Source organism: Babylonia areolata, chromosome 18, assembly GCF_041734735.1.
Source record: "Babylonia areolata isolate BAREFJ2019XMU chromosome 18, ASM4173473v1, whole genome shotgun sequence".
NCBI lineage: Eukaryota > Metazoa > Mollusca > Gastropoda > Neogastropoda > Buccinidae > Babylonia > Babylonia areolata.
Genome location: NC_134893.1, coordinates 13,317,261 through 13,336,928, shown reverse-complemented (window position 1 = coordinate 13,336,928; position 19,668 = coordinate 13,317,261). Strand labels below are relative to the sequence as shown.

General features: G+C 39.5%; 2 protein-coding genes across 3 annotated transcripts in view; one reads left to right on the top strand and one right to left on the bottom strand.

Moving 5' to 3' along the window:
* Positions 1 to 1,185: 1,185 nt before the first annotated feature.
* LOC143292470 (gastric triacylglycerol lipase-like) lies at positions 1,186 to 18,044 on the top strand. The gene is made up of 8 exons (XM_076602782.1): positions 1,186 to 1,510; positions 3,791 to 3,908; positions 5,447 to 5,648; positions 6,480 to 6,723; positions 9,319 to 9,474; positions 10,359 to 10,430; positions 11,539 to 11,610; positions 15,433 to 18,044. Exons 1-8 carry the CDS (start codon positions 1,382 to 1,384, stop codon positions 15,664 to 15,666), a joined length of 1,227 nt encoding a protein of 408 aa, XP_076458897.1. The 5' UTR covers positions 1,186 to 1,381; the 3' UTR covers positions 15,667 to 18,044.
* A 1,162-nt stretch (positions 18,045 to 19,206) lies between these two features.
* The window catches only part of LOC143292471 (histone H2A.V), a 33,459-nt gene continuing 32,997 nt past the window's right edge, over positions 19,207 to 19,668 (bottom strand). For both annotated transcript variants that reach the window (XM_076602784.1, XM_076602783.1), the window contains one exon: positions 19,207 to 19,426. In XM_076602784.1, coding sequence (XP_076458899.1) covers positions 19,365 to 19,426 — 62 coding nt within the window. In that variant the 3' untranslated portion in view covers positions 19,207 to 19,364. The remainder of the gene's footprint in view (positions 19,427 to 19,668) is intronic.

Genomic DNA, 19,668 nt, shown 5'->3' with positions numbered 1-19,668 from the left:
GGAAGGCCACCGCGAACTTGGAAGACCCTGTCGCAAGCGCTTCAAGGACACTTTGAAGACAAACCTCAAAGCCCGTGTGACACACGGACAACGCTTCCTGGGAAACTGATGCCCTTGACCGCTCTCGCTGGAGAATGCTGTGCTCTAGTGGCATAGAGACGTTTGAAAACAAGCAGAGAACGCTGGCCATTAAGGAGAAGCGTGAGCAAAAGAAGCAGGGCTCAACTTCTGGAGACGTCAGTTTTCCCTTGCAACACCTGTGGGAAGTGCTACACATCCAGAATCGGCCTCTTCTCCCATACGATGAGGACACACACCGACAGATAAGCCTGCCGCCTGCCTACTCATCCGTCGGTCCGACGGGAGACTCCACTAACATCAGTAGTTATTGAGACACGAAAATATCCAGCATGCATGACTGAACCAAGACAGAGTCATCGGCAAGTCGATGTTGGTCGTGTAACGGAACTGAGAAGGAACTGAAGGAAAAAAGACTGAAGGAGCTGCACGTCCATAGTTATGAATGTCTATTGTCCATTTAAAAAACTGAAAAACCTATGTAAAATTATATATAATCACCGGCTGAGAAGTAACCCCATAATTGCTGTGCTTAATATCAGTTACAAAATCTGTATTCATATAGAAAAGGCCTCATATCAGTACTAGTCAGTATCTCATGGACGGAGGCGTCACTCGGCTGCGTTCGGACAAATCCATATACGCTACATCACATCTGCCAAGCAATTGCCTGACCAGCAGCGTAACCCAACGCGCTTAGTCATATAGATATGTTTAATATCGTTACTACACAGGTACAGCCAGTCTATTTGTACCCAGTGAGTGATCATTGATAACTATATATATTGGCTCAGTCAACTTTTTCCCACATAAATTCTTGGGACAACATCGACATTAATTGACCTTAAGGGCGTAAAGCCGATAGGTCGTTTAACTCCACTCTACCATCGACATTAAGTTGAATCTGCTGCACTAAACAACGGGGTTAGTAACGGGAGCTTTGGGATCCGGTTACAACAGTGTTTAAAATCAGCACATTATCACTCCTTCTTTAAACTGGAACTGGTGTGTAGCATTGACCTCTGCCTTAAACAAGGTGTGTAGCCAAAAGAGCAAAGGTCGTAAACCTTGACCCCACCTACTATTGCCGACAACGAGAGCAGATGCCGGTCATGTGAACGTCGGTCAAAATGACTTGGTAGAGATATGACAATGCACGCGGAAAACAGTGAAAGTCCGCCGTCGTGCCGGATCATGATTCAAAGCAGCAACACTGATATCAGGCGACTGATCGGCCTTCGCCAAGCTGCTCGCACACTGGTTTGTTGTCAGCCAGTTGGCGAGAGCGCAGAGAGCTGAGAGGATGTCGCATTCTACGTGCTTGTGGTGGTTGTACTGTGCAGCCTTGCTGGTGGTTGTGGATGGCGCCTTGTTGAAGTGGCCTCCTGATCGTCTGCTGAAATATGTGGACCCGGAGGTGTACATGGATTCGGTACGTAAAACGCGGGGATTATACGACAGCAGAACTATAAACTCTTTGTTTACATTGAATGAGAATAGTGCCACAAGAGGCCATTCCTACAAACTATTAAAAGTTTCAGTAAAAACTTACAGATTTGCACATTTCTTTACTAACAGAGTGACAAATGTTTGGAATAATTTGTCACAAGACGTTGTTTCCGCAGGAACAGTGAACAGTGAATACATTTGAAAATTAACTTGATATTCATTAAAAAAAATTTAAATACAAAACTCATTTACATATTGATATTTATTAATTTTTCAAGCATTGCGCACTCAATGTTGAAAAATGCACCAGACATATGTGGGGACTCTCTTTTTCTTCCCCACATCAAGCGGGCAAAAGGCCTTGTCAGGCCTGCATGCCTTGATATTGATATGATATGATATGATATACCGCGGGCACAACTTTAGCAATGCTTGACTGTGTTGTACAGTGCATGCATGTGCATGTGTGTGTGTGTTGGTGTTGGTGAATGCTGTGTGGGATTGTGGATACGGTTTCAGTTTCAAGAAGGCATCAAAGCGTGGAGACTAGTGGAGAAAATTAATATTTGTCAAAAACCACACAATGTGAGAAGACTTTAAACTGAAGAACACACTCACACACACATTCCAAAGCCACATAAAATACTGCACAAATTTAGTCTCAGACACACAGATCATCTCCCCCCCCACACATTTGCCACATGTTCATGAGCGCACACACGCACACACACACACACATTGGCCACATGTTCATGAGCTCTCTCTCTCTTTCTCACACACACACACACACACACACACACACATGCGCGCGCATGTTATATGTACCCCACAGACACCCATAAGGCCTAACTTGATGAACTTCAGCACATGTGAATGGACATCTGATCCATTGTTCACCAGTGATCGGAGTTTCGATGCCCGGTTACAGCCTGGTCTTTTGTCCTTTGGAAAGGCACTTTAGTTTTCTTCACTTCACCCTGGCGTGAATGGATGCCTGACTTTGGATGGAGAAGATTAAAATGGTGGAAGGAGAGGATTTTACTGTGTGGAGCCTAATACACAGTGGATATGAAATTACTGCCCCAATGGCCATAAAATACCATGAGACCTTAACTGAGTCAGTATTATGGCATGTGTTTATTTGTGTGGGTGCATATGTTTGTACATTCATTATTCATGTGATTATGAGTGTCTGTTTATAGTTAGTTAATTAGTTAGTTAGTGTGTGCACATATGCAATAAATCTGTCATAGAGCAAGACTACATTGTACTAGATTAGTGTGCTTTTGAAACAGATATATATGTTATCCAGTGGACTTTGCCCTCATAGCTAGGTATGTGAAGATAAAACTATAGTTGGCCTTACAACAAGAATGACTACAGTATAGTGTTCAGTGCTGTATTTGACATCTGACATTTTTTGAGGAAACTGAACGTGAAACTAGCTAATGTAACCATTGCTATCAGTTAGGACTTCACAGGTTTCACCATAACTGATTAAAAGAAATGAACTTATTGACCTTCTTTAAAAAAAAAAAAAAAAAAAAAAAAAAAAAATCAAGTAATTAAACTTAAAACTGAAACTTTTCATAAAGTTGATGTGTCAATAGTAAAACCAATGAAAATGTTATCACATTCTCTATATCCCTGGTATTTGGTTGGGAGCCTCTCCACCCAACCCTCCTCCCCCACAAAAGCTGTAATCACTCCTGGTCTGCTCAACTGTTCATGGTGTTACTATTACTGTTACTAGGCATACAAGTGCTGTTTGATGTTGCTGCTATTGCATAAGGCCAGAGCAATTTATATTTTATGTCAGCCAATTCTCATATTGGTTAGTATTATTGGAAACTAGCATTTTCATGCATTTTAAGAGAAATGTTTGTGTATATATTTCCCCCCTATATCTGTTTAATAATTCTAAGGGATTTTAGACTAGTTTCATTAATTGAAACAGCAAAAAGAATAAAATTCAACAGGTGTTACTCTTTTGATTACCACAAAATAGTATTTTTTAACATTCTGGTGTTTAATATTTGGTCATGTGCTTGGTGATATATACTGCATACATTTATGCAAATATGTATATATATATATATATATATATATATATATATATATACATTCATGATTTTGCCAATACATATGTTGTTCTATAATTTTACATCTCTTGAATAAAGGCAATATTAGCAATAATATTACAACCTATATTACTATAAAGTGATGTGTGTGTGTGTGTGTGTGTGTGTGTGTTTGAAAACAGACACAGCTGATCACCAGCAAAGGGTACCCCTGTGAGAACCACTATGTTACCACCCAGGATGGCTTCATTCTCAACATGCAGCGTATTCCTCATGGTCGCCATCCCACATCTGTACCAGGTGTGTTGGTACACAGACCCATGTTTTTAGCTATGGAGATTTCTTCATCTGTTATGATTGAATGTGCGCTATATACAAAACTTATACTGTCTTCCCTGCTCTGGTCGACCTTGCTTTAAGTTGACTCATCTTGTAAGTCAACACATTGCTTTGACCACAGCCAACAATCTTCTTTATCTCTGTAAATTTCCCTTGACCTCGTGTAAGTGTAATTTTTTGTGCCCAGTAAAGTTTTCCCTCTGTTAAGTCAACACTGACATTATGCACCAAGCTAAAATAAAAAAATTTTGCGAAAATTTGCTGCATCAAACCCTAACACTCATGAAAGAGGGGGGAGGAGAGAGAGAGAGAGAGACAGACAGAGACAAAGAGTTTTTGTTGTTTCTTTTTTGTACATACATACATTGTATTTAGTAAATGAAAATGGTGAACCACGTCAGATTAGTCAAAACTGTCCACGGGAGAGAGTTGTAAATTCTGCATGCTGCAAGTAAATGAATAAACTGCACATAAGTGCAAGCACTGTATGCATTTGAAAACTAAAAAGAGAAAAGGACCAATGAACCAGTGTGACACAAATGCAAGGGATGGGGTCTGGGGGGCAAAACAACAAAAGAAAAAAGGGGTGGGTGGAAGGAAAAGAAAAGGCAGAAAGCACCAAAAAAAACAACAACCAAACAAAAAACAACAACAAACAAACAAACAAAAAAAACAAAACAAAAAAAACAACAAAAAAACAACAACCAAAAACAAAACAAAAACAAACAACAACAAACAAACAAAACAGAACAAACCTGTATGCCCCAAACCTAAATTGGAATTATAACAGCATGCATGCAGCTGAGGCTAACTTTACATACATCAGATAAGTCAACTTTCTGCAAGAAAGGGTCAACTTATTTGAGGTGTGGATAAGTTGACTATTGTGGAAGTTGAATATTTTCAATGGTCCCTAGGTTTGGAGTCAACTGTATGTTGGGTAACTTTGCTGAATCTGATGTGTACTGTGCAAAGGGCAGACAGGTCACTTAATATCTATAGAGGTTTGCCCAGGTCTGCTAGAGCAAATAAGTCTGTTTAAAAAAAAAAAAAAATTAAGAGCAAATGAGTCTGTTGATTAACTTTTATGCAGACTTTCTTTTGGGGCTGCTCTAGTTACATTAGTGTGTTGTTTTTGGCCTAAGGTGGATGTAATTCAAGTCGGTATTAAAATCCTCTTGGTGTTGAAATTAATTACCTCTTATGGGGACATATTCCAGTTTGTCAAGAAAACAATTACCTGTTTTTGGTATATATTCCAGTGGGTGTGGAAAACAAGTACCTGTTATTGGTATCATGTTCAAGTTGGTGTGGAAAATAATTACTTATTATTGGTATCATATTCAAGTTGATGTAGAAAATAATTGCCTATTGGTTATATCATTTTCCAGTTGGTGTGAAAAATAAGTATGATAATCAAGTTGATGTGGAAAATAATCATCTATTATTTGTATCATTCCAGTAGGTGTGGGAAATAATGACCTGTTGTTTTTTTGCAGCAAAAGAGAAGCCAGTGGTGATAATCCAGCATGGGCTGGAGGCATCATCGTCCAACTGGCTGGACAATCTAGTCAATGAGAGCCTTGGCTACATGCTTGCCGACGCAGGTGCTGACGTATGGCTGGGCAATGTGCGAGGCAACATGTACTCCAGCAATCACACCTACCTCAAACCTGACCAGGAGGAGTTTTGGGCATGGAGGTACAGGGCTCTAGTTCACATTGTGTTGAGGGACGGATGAGAGAAGTCATAAGTTTCTCGAAAATGGAAGTGTTTTATGCTGTATAGTGACTGACAGAAATATGCATGGTGGATCTTCAGTTAACATTTTGTATAATGCAATGGCGCTAAGGTTTTTATGGCTGGCAGTTATCTACCACATCTGGTATTTGCGATATTGAAGCAGTTTTTAGCTCACTTGTGTGTTTACACACAACATGAATCTATGAAACAACACAGTATTTTAGTTGTGTGTGTGTGTGTGTGTGTGTTGATGTGCTTGTTTGTGAATGTGTTTGTGTTTGTATTTGTGTGTCGTAAAGTTTAATTTTAATTTTTTCTGGAAAAACTTAGTTTATCAATATCAAATTATGCTTCCAAATAGCAAAAAAATAAATCAGTTCTTTCCACACATTCTATTGATAATGCACTTCTGGGAAGGGCAGAAAAAAATATAAAGAAACCCAAATATTTCCACAGTCAGTTCGTTTATTTATTTTTCGTCTGTTCATCTAAGATGATGATATTAGACTGAAAATAAATGATATTATTATAATTTGGATTATTATCATTTCTATTGATTAATAAAGATGATAATATTGTCAGGTTTCTGTTACATTTCTATTACTGTATGAAATGGTTTTCCTTCTGTAGTTTGTGATCTGTTTTTAGGCTGATCTGGATATGAACCTGAGTGTAGAGATTAAGGTGCTCTAAGCCAGAACTGATTTGAAATGTGTACGGTGTACTCCCAGACCTGTTCAGTTAATCAGACCATCTCTGTTATTATAGTTATTTATTGTTTTATTTCAGCTGGGACCAAATGGCAGCCTTTGATCTGCCGGCAATGGTGGATCATGTGGTGAGAACTACAGGGGCAAAGCAGGTGCATTATGCAGGTCACTCGCAGGGCACTCTGATGGGCTTTGCTGGCTTCAGCACCAACCATACGCTGGCTTCCTTCATCAAGCGATTCTACGCACTGGCCCCTGTGGCCAAAGTGCGTCACATTGAGAGCCCCCTTAGACTTCTCTCCCCCATCGCTAAAGATATAGCTGTGAGTGTTGTGTGTGTGTGTCCATGTGTGTGTGTTTGTGTGTGTGCGTGCACACGCGTGTGTATGCGCGTGTTTTTCTGTTTGGCTTTTCATTAACCCCTTCACTGCTAGTACGTTTTGCTATGGCGTATGCTGAGAAAATTTTCAGAAAAACAAGAAAAACACGCCAATGATTTTAATTTGCTTATATTTCAAAAAGTACTGAAGATAAGTGCATAAAAGTATATATCAAATGAAAGGAAAATGAACCAAGATTTTGTTTTTGATACTCACATGTTCAAATAATGAGTCAATCTAACAGAAAAATTCCATAAAATGCATTAATAAAAAAAAATTGGGACTGTCATTCCACCATGTAGGTGCTACAATATCAACCAGGTTCTCAATCTGTCTTTCTTGTGACTGTTGTGATCAACCACACACACTGTCAAGGCTGAGCAACAGTGTCCAGGTGCATAAGACACCAAAACAGTCCACACAAAGAATGAAAAGGGTGTACTCACCCAGGATCTATCGCCAGTAAAAACCCAGTGTGTGGTACTTGCAGAAACAGTCTTCAAGACACAGTGCTGGTTTGCTGGGGCAGTCTGGGCAGTAGAACCCCACATCCTTTCTTTGTCCTTTCTTCCAGCAGACTCTGCACCTCCTTTGTGGCCAGGCCTTCTGTGGGGTAGGTGGGATGAAGTGTCGTCCACACAAGACAAACAGCGTGGTCATCTTTAGCAGTGTCTTGGTCACCAAAAATCATGGCACTAATTACATCCTTCTGAAGTCCAGGAGTGTACTGTTGTTGCCTGCTTTTTTGTAGAGGATGTGTGCATTCAGCATGGCAATTTGTAGAAAATGCACACACAGCTATTTGTACCACTTCAGGGTTTTCCTTGTGACATTGTAGGGATGCAGTTGTTGGTCATGATGGTCCATGGCACCCATGTTTTTGTTGTAATCCAGAATTGCTGGAGGCTTGTTTACTGCCCTTTGGTCTTGCTGCTGCTGGTCTTCAGCTGTAGGTTTGTGGCAAGTTGTCAACTCCAGATGATCCAGGATGAACATCATGATCATCACCATGCTGCATACCTGAAACACATTGCATAAAAGACTAAGTTTGTTGGGTTTTGGGTTTGGTTTTTGGTTTTTACATATAAAAAGATCATGAAATGGTACCATTTTATTTCTGATTGTTTTCAGAAGCATTGTTTTCAGAAGCTGAAATACAAACACACACATACCTACCCCACCCCCCACCCCAAACCCCCAAAACACACACACACTGAAACTGGTTCATGGTATGCCACACCCCCTTCATTCTCTCTTTCTCATACAAAACAAAATGACAACACACACACACACACACACACACACACACACACACTTCTACAAGTGTTGCATTTACAAAGTAATTTAGGCATACAGTTCTGTATATCATTCTCTGATTTCAGTTTTATAAACATCATCTCCCCCCCCCCCTCTCTCTCTCTCTCACTCACACACACACCACACACACACAACAACAACAACAACAATAACAACAACAACAAACCAATACACACTCAGGAACGAACACACAGAAAGCTGCAGGCGAGCGACACACGCTGTCATCAACAATGAGCCAGCCAGCAAGCCACGCCCCCCTGGGCTGTGATGGTCACAGTACCCACGTGACTGACTGACTCTCACTCACATTCACTGATCAGTGACTGACGAAGCCACTTACCACAGCTAACACATTCAAAACACACACAATGCAGTCATATTCATTGTTACAACAAACAGAAAGCAAACAATAAACTGACAAACCTCGAAAACACCCACCTGCATCTTGAATCAGCTGAGCTTGTCTGTCTTCAGTTTCGTCAATAACTCCACCTCCCACCCCCCTGCACTGTCAAAATCAGCGTCTTCGGCATCAACTTCACGCAGTTCTGTCTCATTCAGTCCACAATCTTCATCTCTACTGTTTGCATCACGAAAGAATTCTTTCAATACAAGTGCAAGTGTTGGGGTTTGTCTGCGTTCAGCCATGGCTTTGCAAACACAACTTGAGCTTCGTACAAACTTGCAAAACTTTCGCCATAAATATGACAATCCAATGAATAATTTTAGCTTATGGAACTCAGGAGATAAAGAGCTATCAGGGGAGCTAATTTAATGGTTAGCAGACTGTATTTTCTGTAATGCGGGACTCGAAACATAGAACGTTGTAACATGACGTACGGCGCACGTCAATACAGCATTGCTGAGCGACATTTCATGACGTACGCCGTACGTCAACAGCGCAGTCAAGAGGTTAAAAGTAAACAGAAAAAGGCGGAGGAAGGAGGTACTGGATTTTTAGAAAGGATTACACTTGAACTAGCTTATAATTTATATCAGGTTTATATACTTTTCAGGTAAATGACATGTCACTGACCTTCATGCTATCAAGCAATTGGAGATGAGCATATAGTTAATTTCACAATATCAAACAAAATAAATGACTGCTACCACCACCATCACCCCCCCCCCCCCCCACCCCTCCCCCAAAAAAAAGAAAAAAAAGAAACCTTATAATTTGAGATGAAAAATTGTTTTCTTGATACCTTTTTCATTCTGCAGCTGGCCTTTGACCTTCTGGGTCACTACGACTTTCTGTCGTATAACAAGAAGATCATGGATTTCCTGGCTGTGGACGTCTGTGAGGACCTCAGTGACATCCTCTGTGAGAACATCCTGTTCATACTTGGCGGCTTTGACCGAACGCATTTAAATGAGGTGAGAAGATGAGCTGGAAGGAAAGGTTTTCTCAGCAGTGTTATGCTTGTTGTCTGCTTAAGGAGAAAAAAAATGGTTTTAGTGTGTAACAAACTAACATGTATGGGAAGTTGTATAGTCATATAACCATTAAGAAAAAAAACAGAAAGAAGGCAAATTCGATTTTGAATCCTTTCATTCTTCAGATCACAGTATTTAACCCATATATCTTGTAGTGTAGGCAGAGTTCAGTTTTATTTGTTAATTTGTTATTATTGATATCTTTTATGTGCTGAGTGTCTTTTGTTTTTTGTATGTTAGGGGATGGATATTTCACCCATTTTCCCCCTGTTTTTCTCCCTTTGTTCCCTTTCAGTCTATCTTCTTCATTGCTTCATTGATATTTTGGTTCATTGTCAAGCACATTGAAGCGGCGCGTGTGCTGGTTTAGTTTTGTTTGTTTAAGTCTGGCGTGTTAGGCCCAAATGACAATGTCAGTCTTGAATAAACTTCTGCTGTTGTTGGTGTGTGCACATGAAAAATAACAGTATCCATATGAAATAGGGGCTTCATGTTCTTTTTCTCTGCCCCTTTTATTCATTCATGTGCAAGCTGACAATGGGTAGCGAATAGCAGTGGCTTGAAGTTGTGTGCCTGTATATTTTAAGAAGCAAAAATTACAATTAAATATATATTTTTTTTAATTGTTTACCATGTAACATTACTTGCCTTGTTATGATTTCATTGTTATGAAGATTGACAGTATTGTTCTGTGCTGTTTGTTGTTGATGAAGGCAAAAGGGAACATTTGGCGCTAATGTGTTCTGCAGTTTTGTCAGGTTAAAATGTTGTTAGTGCTACCGGTGCATATGCTTGTGTCTGGAGGAAAAAGACATTTGTTTCAGACTCGAATCCCAGTATATGTTGCCCACAACCCTGGGGGTACATCAGTACAGAACATACTGCATTTCGCTCAGGTGAGTTTGTCTGGTTTACTAGAATTGTTTTATTTATGGTGTCATGGGTAGCAATGGGCTGTGGGTAAAATCACTGTTGTGAATAAAGACCGTAACTGCAGATGGGTTTCTCACATTAAGATTTTAACTCTTTTTTTTTTCCATTCAGTTGTTTTCTTTCAACTGAGAATACACACACACACACACACACACCACAGCTTACAATCACACACACTCACACACACACACATGCAGCACCTCCCACCCACACATACACACACAACACTAAAAAAGTAGAACATTCTTCATATAACAGCATTTGGACTAAACTGTTTAACTTATTTTGCCTTGTGATTGATGAGATGTTAGATTCACTTCGAAGAGGAGCAGATGTTAATCCTTTGGTCGCTGCTGTCGCCACTCGCTGACTTGCAGCGAGAACACCACAGTTGCCGCACGGCAACTTGAAGGGAGAACGCTGCTGTCACTGGTCGGTGACTTGAGCATTAGAGTTAACAAACTTGCGCTACTCTTCAAAAAATAATAACAAACATTGTCAGCACTTCCTGCTACATGTACCAAAAACATCCTTCTCATTGTTGAACGAACTCTCATGCAGTTTGGAGCGATTTTCTGCGGCTTTTTTAAACTAGTTTGAATGATGGTGAGTTCTTCAACCAGTTCAGATTGTAAATAGCAGTCTCGCTTTAGACCACACTGTACAGGACGGCAAACTGCAAGTCAAATTAAAAGGTATTTGGCAGAAAATGATTTTGCTGCTGACAGTGACAGTGGAAAAGTTTGTGCCACATGGCAGCGAAAAAACGAGTACCCCACATTCCCCACTGGCTGCTCTGCTGCACAGCCGGTTTTCAACTGTACTGTGCAGTTGACTTAGCCAGCTAGCAGATGTTAGCAGCTTGAACATAGCTGGTGATGTAAGGGTTAAGTTCAGTTGTGATTGAGAATATCGACAGTCTGAAAATTAAAAGTGAAAAATAAAAGGATATATTGTTAAGACCACAATTTTAGTTGTAGTACTCCTGTCCATACAAGATGCATTTTCATGTCAGGCTTGTGAATAAATGAAATAAATGCATGGAGTAACGCATAATGAAATGGGTTGCAGGGCGTGAATTCTGATGCTTTCCAGAAGTTTGACTATGGGTCAGCCAGAGCCAACATGGAGCACTACCATCAGGTATGGTAATTTTTCCTGTTTTGATTGTTAATCAGGGGTTGATCTGTGATATGTGGAGGGGGAGGAAAGGGGTTGTTGAGTGCCTGTTGACAAAGTGGGCTGTTATGGAGGTCAGGGGTGACTGAGCTGGGATGGGAGCTCTAAAAATGTGTTGTTGTTTGGGTGACTAGGTAAGTGCAAGTGTATTAACTAGATCTTTGCAGATTGCAGTTGTTTTATATCAACCATTCATTGTCAACAAACCATGAATCATTGAAATAGAATGGGCTTTATGGCTAATTTGATCTTTTTTCTTTTCTTTTTTTTCACAGTTTGGCCACATGTTATTTTGAAGATGTTACATGAAACTGTCACATTTTCTATTTGTGAAGGGCTGGTTTTGCTTTCATTGTGATCCTCATCTGGCTCTGGTTCTGTTCATGTACAAGTTTTTTTTTTAAAAGTTGCATAGCACGTATGTCTAGGATGGGGTCTGGTTCAGTCTCAGGAAACATCAATTTCTTCTATAGGTCCGACCATCAAAGGAGCATTCTCTGGAGTCTAGGTGGTGCTTTGGGAAATGGCTTCTTTGAGATTCTTTCCAATGGTTTGTGGTCTGACTGAATGATGACTTTTTGATTCTCAAGAAATAGATAAAAATGCTTGCAGCCAAAGACAATTGCATCTAGCTGTTTTATTTGGGCATAGTTTTGCTCTGTGGAGGTGAGGGATTTTGAAGCGAATGTGACTGGTCTGCCTTGTTGCAGGATTACAACTCCAAGACCATGCTTGCTGGTGTCAATATGCTGTGTCACTTGCTTTTCTGGATCAAAGTATGCCAGAATATGTTGACTGAGTATAGTCTCCTTTGTTTTCTTCAGTGTATCTTCGTGTGGCTTGTCCCAGAGAAATTCTATATCTTTGAGATCTCTGATCAGTTTTGTGAGTTAGAGGTTTTGGTGCAAATTGGCAAGATACATTATCACACCCATCATGGTTTGAATTTGTCTTTGGGTGGAGCCATTGCCTGAATTGCCTTTAGTTTGAAGGGATCAGGTTTGAGGCCTTTTGCAGAGATGACATGTTCGAAGTATTCAACTTCTTCTGTCCAACAGTTTTTCAGCATTCCATTTCAAATCTGCTGGTGTGATTTTGTCTCGTGCAGCTTGCGGATTTCTGTCATGCTCCTCCACTGTTTTGCCTCTGATGATGATATCAAGTGGTGATACGCTTGGGACTTCTTGAAATATTTCATCCATTTCCTCTTAAATTTGTCTTGGGCACTGATGATGTGGAATGGAAGTCTGTTTAACCTGTAGCGTACAAAATGGTGTGTTGAAAGTGGTAAGGTATGAGTATTTCATATCCAGTTTGTTGCCAGTAACTGGATTGACTCTCAAGCTTACTGAAGTACTTATTTCCTGCTGTTTTGGAAGGTGCATCATACAGTGTAGGCATTGGGATTGACTGCATTGTTTAAATCCTTGGGTCCAAGAATGTTCTAAGTTTACCATTGGGTTTCTCAACAATGATCAGCGAATTGACCCAATCAGTGGGTTCGGTCACTTTTGTGAAACTTATCTTGTGTTGTTCTGTTTCGAGTTTATTGCATGTGGTAAACGTCTTGGATGGATGCTTGGTCACAAGGTGTAGTTTTGGGCTTCAGATCTATAGATATCTCACCTTCCAGGGCATCTTAATCCTGAAAATACTTTGATTTCCGTAGATTACTTTCGTAGCTGGATTGTTTTCAACAGACAGGACAAGCTTGATAATCATTTGTTTCAGTGATGGTGTCAGCAACTTGAATCAGACCTTGATATATTTTTCCTTTGTACATCATCTTCATTGAAATGCAGACACTGATTTTCAGTGGTTGACTTATGCAACCATCCAGGTTGATCAGAACAGCGCTTCATTGGTGGTGGATTTGTCATTATTTGTACATAGCCAAGGGCTATCAACCTGTATGCTAGTGACTAGAGCCTAATAGAATCACCTGCGTTGGTTGCATAAATTGTCTTCTTTGTATTATCCGACTAGTAAATGCTTTGAACAGATTTTCTTCCTCTCTATTGCTCTCCTCCATAGTGCGGACTGTTCTCTTTAAAGTGGATTGCTTTGGTCTTTTCCTTGCCATGCAAACTATAAACCGTTGGTTGTACTTAAGCAAATTTGTCCAAAAGCAAGGCATTCTCATGGTCCATGTTTGCAGCCGATTGTTTTGTTGTGTCCGTTCTGGTAAATTTTTGGTATGGAAAGGATTTGTCTTGGGAACATTGTTTTGAATTTGAGACCGCAACTGCTGATGCTTGTTCATTCTCCATTGATTGTAAGAACGGTTTCATGGCTTCATGTGTGGTGGCTATTTCTGTTGCTGTGTCCATTGCATATCACCTGTGTTGATAGAGAATACTCGAAACAATTTTGTCATACATCATCTTGTCAGGTGTATCATATCTGCTGTCTTTGACAATTTCTTTGAATTTGTCTGTGAGCACAGCAACAGTTTTGCTGTCTTCTTTAGACAAATTCTGTGAATTAAAAATGTTTCTTCCTATTTCTCCAACCCAGATCAGCAGATATGTGGATCTTACTAATCTGAGTGGTCCTTTAGAAACAAGATCAGCAAATTTTTTCAAACCTGTCATTTGTCACAAAGGTTCTTAGTATTCCAGTTAATAGGATTTTTCTGTAGTGCAGCCATAATGAAGTGACGTCATCAAAAACACAAAATATGTCAGTAAATTACTGTTTAAAGTAATTAAATACGATTCACACTTAGTTACTTTGATCAACAAAGCACAAATAGCTAATGTCAATGATGAAGCCTGAGGGAGTGTTCAGTATTGTGCAGGCTAGGTAGATCTGTTTGAATGGTATTTGTGATCGATATGGTTTTGTCAGAAAGTAAGATTAATTGGTGTTTCTGACACCATCTAAAAATGTGTGTTTGTTTTGTTAATACACATGAATTTAATTAACTAACGACTTTGGCAGATTCCTGGCAACTCGATTCAAACTGTTGATTGTTAACAAACCAAGGAAAACTACCCAGTCCTTTTCTAAGGGAATTCACAATAAATGACTGACTCATCCACTTCTGATATCATGAAACGTTATAACAATAATGCAGTATTTTGATGTTATTTCTTTCTTTTTTGTATATAAGCTTTAGAAAATTCCCATGATTGCCTTTTTTTTTTTCGAGACAAAATTTCATTTTCATCTCTATCTTCAAATTTCATGTATTTGCTCATGTTTAATGTCTTAAATCAAAGATTTTTTTTTTTTTTTAGGTTGTTCCGCACGTTTCTTGCACTTGTTCAAGATTGCGCTTGGCTTAAGGGTTTCAAACCTGACGAGGCCACTCAAGCAAAAGTGTAGCAGAGTCCATACACAATTTATAAAATCCACTAACAATAAATTTTGCTGAAGCTTGGCATTGGACTGAAATGCAATCCTTATCTCTTCAACAATTGATACCCTATCCAGTGTGTGCTATGGGCTCAAACTGGAAGATCAGGAGTCAGGAATGTTGTTCAGAATTCAAGACAATACTGTAGGTGTCTTAATTTCTGGGCTGAACTGATGCCAGAATATGAGAGTCAAGCAGTCTTGATTATCCCCACAGAGCTGTTGCAAATCCATTATGAACTATCTGATTGTGTAATTCTTTATACATATCAGATGGTGACAACTTTTCACTTAGTTGTGGTGTCGGGTTTTTTGTTCCATTCTGACATCAGTGAGCAGTGTCTTTCTATTCTGTGATTTACCAGTTTTCTTTATATGAGCTGTTGCATTTACATAGTTACTGATCATTTAAGGGACTGTGTGCAGCCCACTCCCCCACAGTACAATCTGTCCGACTTCCATGTGCCAGTGGTGACCTATGCTGGAGGTAATGACTTTTTGGCTGATCCAACTGACGTGGACTGGCTGTTAAAGCACATCACCCCATCCTTGATTGCTAACTATTCTGTGCCCTCATGGGAGCACCTTGACTTCATCTGGGCCTATGATGCTCCGAAGTACTGCTACAACAACATTGTGGACTGGATTATCAATAAGTGAACTGACTGACAAAAACTTGAGATAATACAAAATGCAAATCTGGACCTCACAGCCATGTGTATGAACTGCTAGCCAGTGTCTTTCATGTTTTGATCTTTACCCAATTTCTGATTCATGTTCATAATTTCACCTATCACATTATAAATTAGGGTGGGTCTCTTTTCTTTCCCTCCCCAGTGACTAATCATACCAGCAGCATGTGTGTGTGACAAGTGTTGAATTCTTCATACCCCCTAGATATGGGACTCAGTTTGAATTTCCCATACACACAGCTGCGTTTGAAAACACCCCTGCCACAAATGATTTTTCATAAAATTCTACCAAATTTTTCATCGATTCTGATCAAAACGTTTAGCTTTAAAATCAGTTGTCAGTGTGAAACTGTAACCTCTTTGTCAGACTACTGTCTTGGTTGTGCAAAGAAAGTGTTTTCATTAGAGATTAACGACTTGTGACAGTATTTTTAGCGCTGGTTATCTTATGCTGGCGAGTCTTGGCTAAAAAAGATGGAAAAATGCAAGGGAAGAAGAAACACCAGTCCAGCTTCATTTGTTCTACTGTTTTGCATATTTATCTGAAAAGAAAAGCATGCTTTCAGCAAGTTTTGTGGGTTGAAAACAATTCATATCCCAACTTACAAGCCATGTGTAAGTTGTCTCATTTGCTCAAGTTATGGATTACAGAGTTATGGAGACGAAGATTCGATGTGGAAACAACAGAGGGAGATGTTCTGTGTGCCGACTGGTCCCCGATATGAAGGTTGCATGCTTTTGATGACAAGCCTCGTTCATGTCCCCTTAGGAAATACAGGAAAATGAGCAGAAATGTGATCACTCATTGCTTACGCAAGTACAAATGATATACAATGTAAAAGTGTGTGTTTATCAATCTGTTTCATGAATCTGATTTTGTTGAATAAAATTACTGTTGAATTCCATTTTGTTTGGAGTGGCTGAATTTTTTCACAACTGAATAGCAGTTTAGATTAACAGGACAGTGTGTTCTAGAGGAAATTCTATTCCTAAAATTGCATTTAACTAACATACTTAATGTGATCTACAGGCATGGTGCAGGCCCTGGAAGGGGTCTGGATTCCTGTCCAAACTAGTAGTCCGCCATGTGGAGAAATGTCAACAAGCTGCAGCAAATAGCCTCCCTTGCGTTAGTGGAAGCAGTGTCATCTGACAGCTGTGTAAAAAAGATGGCATTGTAACATCTGACAGTGAGGAATGGAGAGATGAAGGAAGAGAATATGGGTCATGGCAAGAAACAATTTGGGGGAAAAAATTTCCTTAATTACACATACTTTACCACGACTCACTGGTGCAGAATTGCACAAGGCGGAGGGTTCACCTTTATTTTAGGATGTGCAAATGGCCTGCAAGAAAATTACCATTATGACAGTGGCCCCTGGGCCAGCTTCCTGCAGATGTCACTGAGGTATTTGTGTCTGAATGTGGCAGGGTTTATTCCAGAGACCTCAACCCCAGGTAAGGTTTCCTTCAAACTAAATATATACAAACGTAACTGGCTTATGTTTCTGTAAAATGGTTTCAAAGAAGAAAAAAAAAGAAGAGTAAACTATGCACTTCCACGTATGGTGAGATTGGAAAACAAGATGGTGAAATGAAATCTAGATCATTATTTCCATGGAAAGTTAAATTTTTCTGATGGAAGACTAGATTCATCTGAGTGTAGAGGTCCATGGTACTTTTACTAAAAGGCTGTGGTTTACATTTTGTCAGACTCAACATGGGAAGCCTATGTTCAGAAAACGTTTTCAAACAAAAACATGTTTCCTTGTGTGAATGTCTGCTGTCAAGAAAATTTTTCTATTTGGGTAAACTGGCTACTTCCAAAGATCCAATCAATATTCCCCTGATCTGATAGTGTGGAGACAGACTTGTATGCAAGCCTCCTGAAGGTCGGCTTGATTTTCCACTGAAACCCATGAGACCCTCTATCTGGTAACAAAATTCTGACCAGGTGCCTCCTCTCAAACGACAAATTTATGACATTTCAAATATGCAAAAGGTTGACGAAGACAGCAACAAGATAATGGACTTCTAAGGAAATGGTGGCCACTGTGAGTGAGTAATGAAATGAGAGATCAGCTCTGGCCAGAATTGGCAAATGATTGGCTAGCAGATGGCAGACTAACAGCAGGATGTCATTACAATAATGCGAACTGGCCTTGTTTTCAACAGTTTGACATGGTACAGGATATGACACCAATATACATTACACTGAATAGCCACCGTCGTATTTAATATTGCTGATGTTCACAACTGAACTGATTTAAATCGGAAATTACATGATATTCTGTGAACATGACAATTCACCATTATGTAAAAAAAAAAAAAAGAAAAAAAGAAAAAGAGCAGCACCAAACTGGGGATAAATCTGTCCAAAAATAGATTAGTCAAAAAGAATGCTTAGCAGACCTCCCCCATATTACTAACATATACATAATATATAAATATTACTGACCAAAACTGAACCAATTACTGCTGATATGGACCAGCTGTAAAGGTTATGGAGTTCCGAGGGTACAAATGACCAAAAATGATTTTCCATGTGTTCAGTTATTTTCAACCTTTTCAAGCCCTGTGTAATGACTTTCTGGATTGGGTATTTCGTGACAAACACTTGAACATTCGTCTTAGAAACATGGAGGCTGCCGACCACTTGTCTTAGGAACAGGGAGGCATAGCAGCAAATAAAACCGGTTTTTCACTCAAGATGGAGTGATTTGAAACCCTGTTTTAATGTTCACATCAGTGACCAAATTAACTGCAATTATATTTGTCTTTCAATCATTTTCATTGTGCACAGAACTTTTACCATGCCAACTTAAAATTTATTAACCCCCTCCCCCCACCCGATGTTGCAAGTGAAGATACACTTTAGCACTTAATTTCTGAACCAGCAACAATGTGGCAGACTTTTGAAGCCCGATTATCTGGAATAATTGGACACTTGTACCCAGGAGTTCACAGAACAGAATCCTGCAGGTAATGAAATGTCTGTCCCAGACTGAGTGACATTAGTAAGCTCCACTAAAATGGTTTCGAAGATGGGGCATAAAATACCAAATTTACTTATCGTAATACATATTTGTTTTACTGCCAAGCAGAAATGATTGGCACAATGTTGTATGCAACAACTCAGTGAATGAAACCTTAAAACCATTTTTTTTTTTAAAGTCATACTTTTATTTCTACAGTAAAATATCTTGCTCAAGCATATATCTGTATGAGCAGAAATGTTTGAACAATGTTGATGGCATCTCTATTTGCTTAAATGGAGAATTTGACATACCACAGACCAACTGAGAACTTGGAACCATGCTTAAAATAAAACAAACAAACTTTACAAAGATATCCTAAACACAGATCCACACAACGACTTCACACCGTACATTAAGATTAATACCCCCCCCCCCCCTTTAATTTTTTTTTTTTTTTTTTTAACAGTCTGACAAAGATCTGACACTCACAAAGATATGAAAAATGAAGCTAAAGACATTCACACCGAATCTGCCTGAGATTAAAATGTCATTTATTAATATTACGTAAGGTAAAAACATTAATTTAGAAAAAAGAAGCCCTTGGAAGGTGTGTTGCAGGCTGACACACAAGACAGGCTTGGTGTGATCATGAGGGTGGTGATGTTGGATGAGGTGAACACAAGGGTGGTTATGCTGCCTTCTGGGATCCCTTCTTGCCAATCAGGGACTTGTGGATGTGAGGGATCACACCTGCACACAACACAGGTGACAGTGAATCCCCATTCTCTGAGTAATTCCCCACAATATCGGCTCTCAATTTTGCTTTCAAAACTTTGTAACTCGTGCCTTGGCGCAAGAAATTAAATTCCTTACACCTTACTCTACAGTTCATGGGAAACGTAGAATTGTCTGCACTGTACAATTGCTTTTTACTGAACAATATGTAACTGAACTATACATTTATGTAGAACTGCTGATAAATATTCAATCTT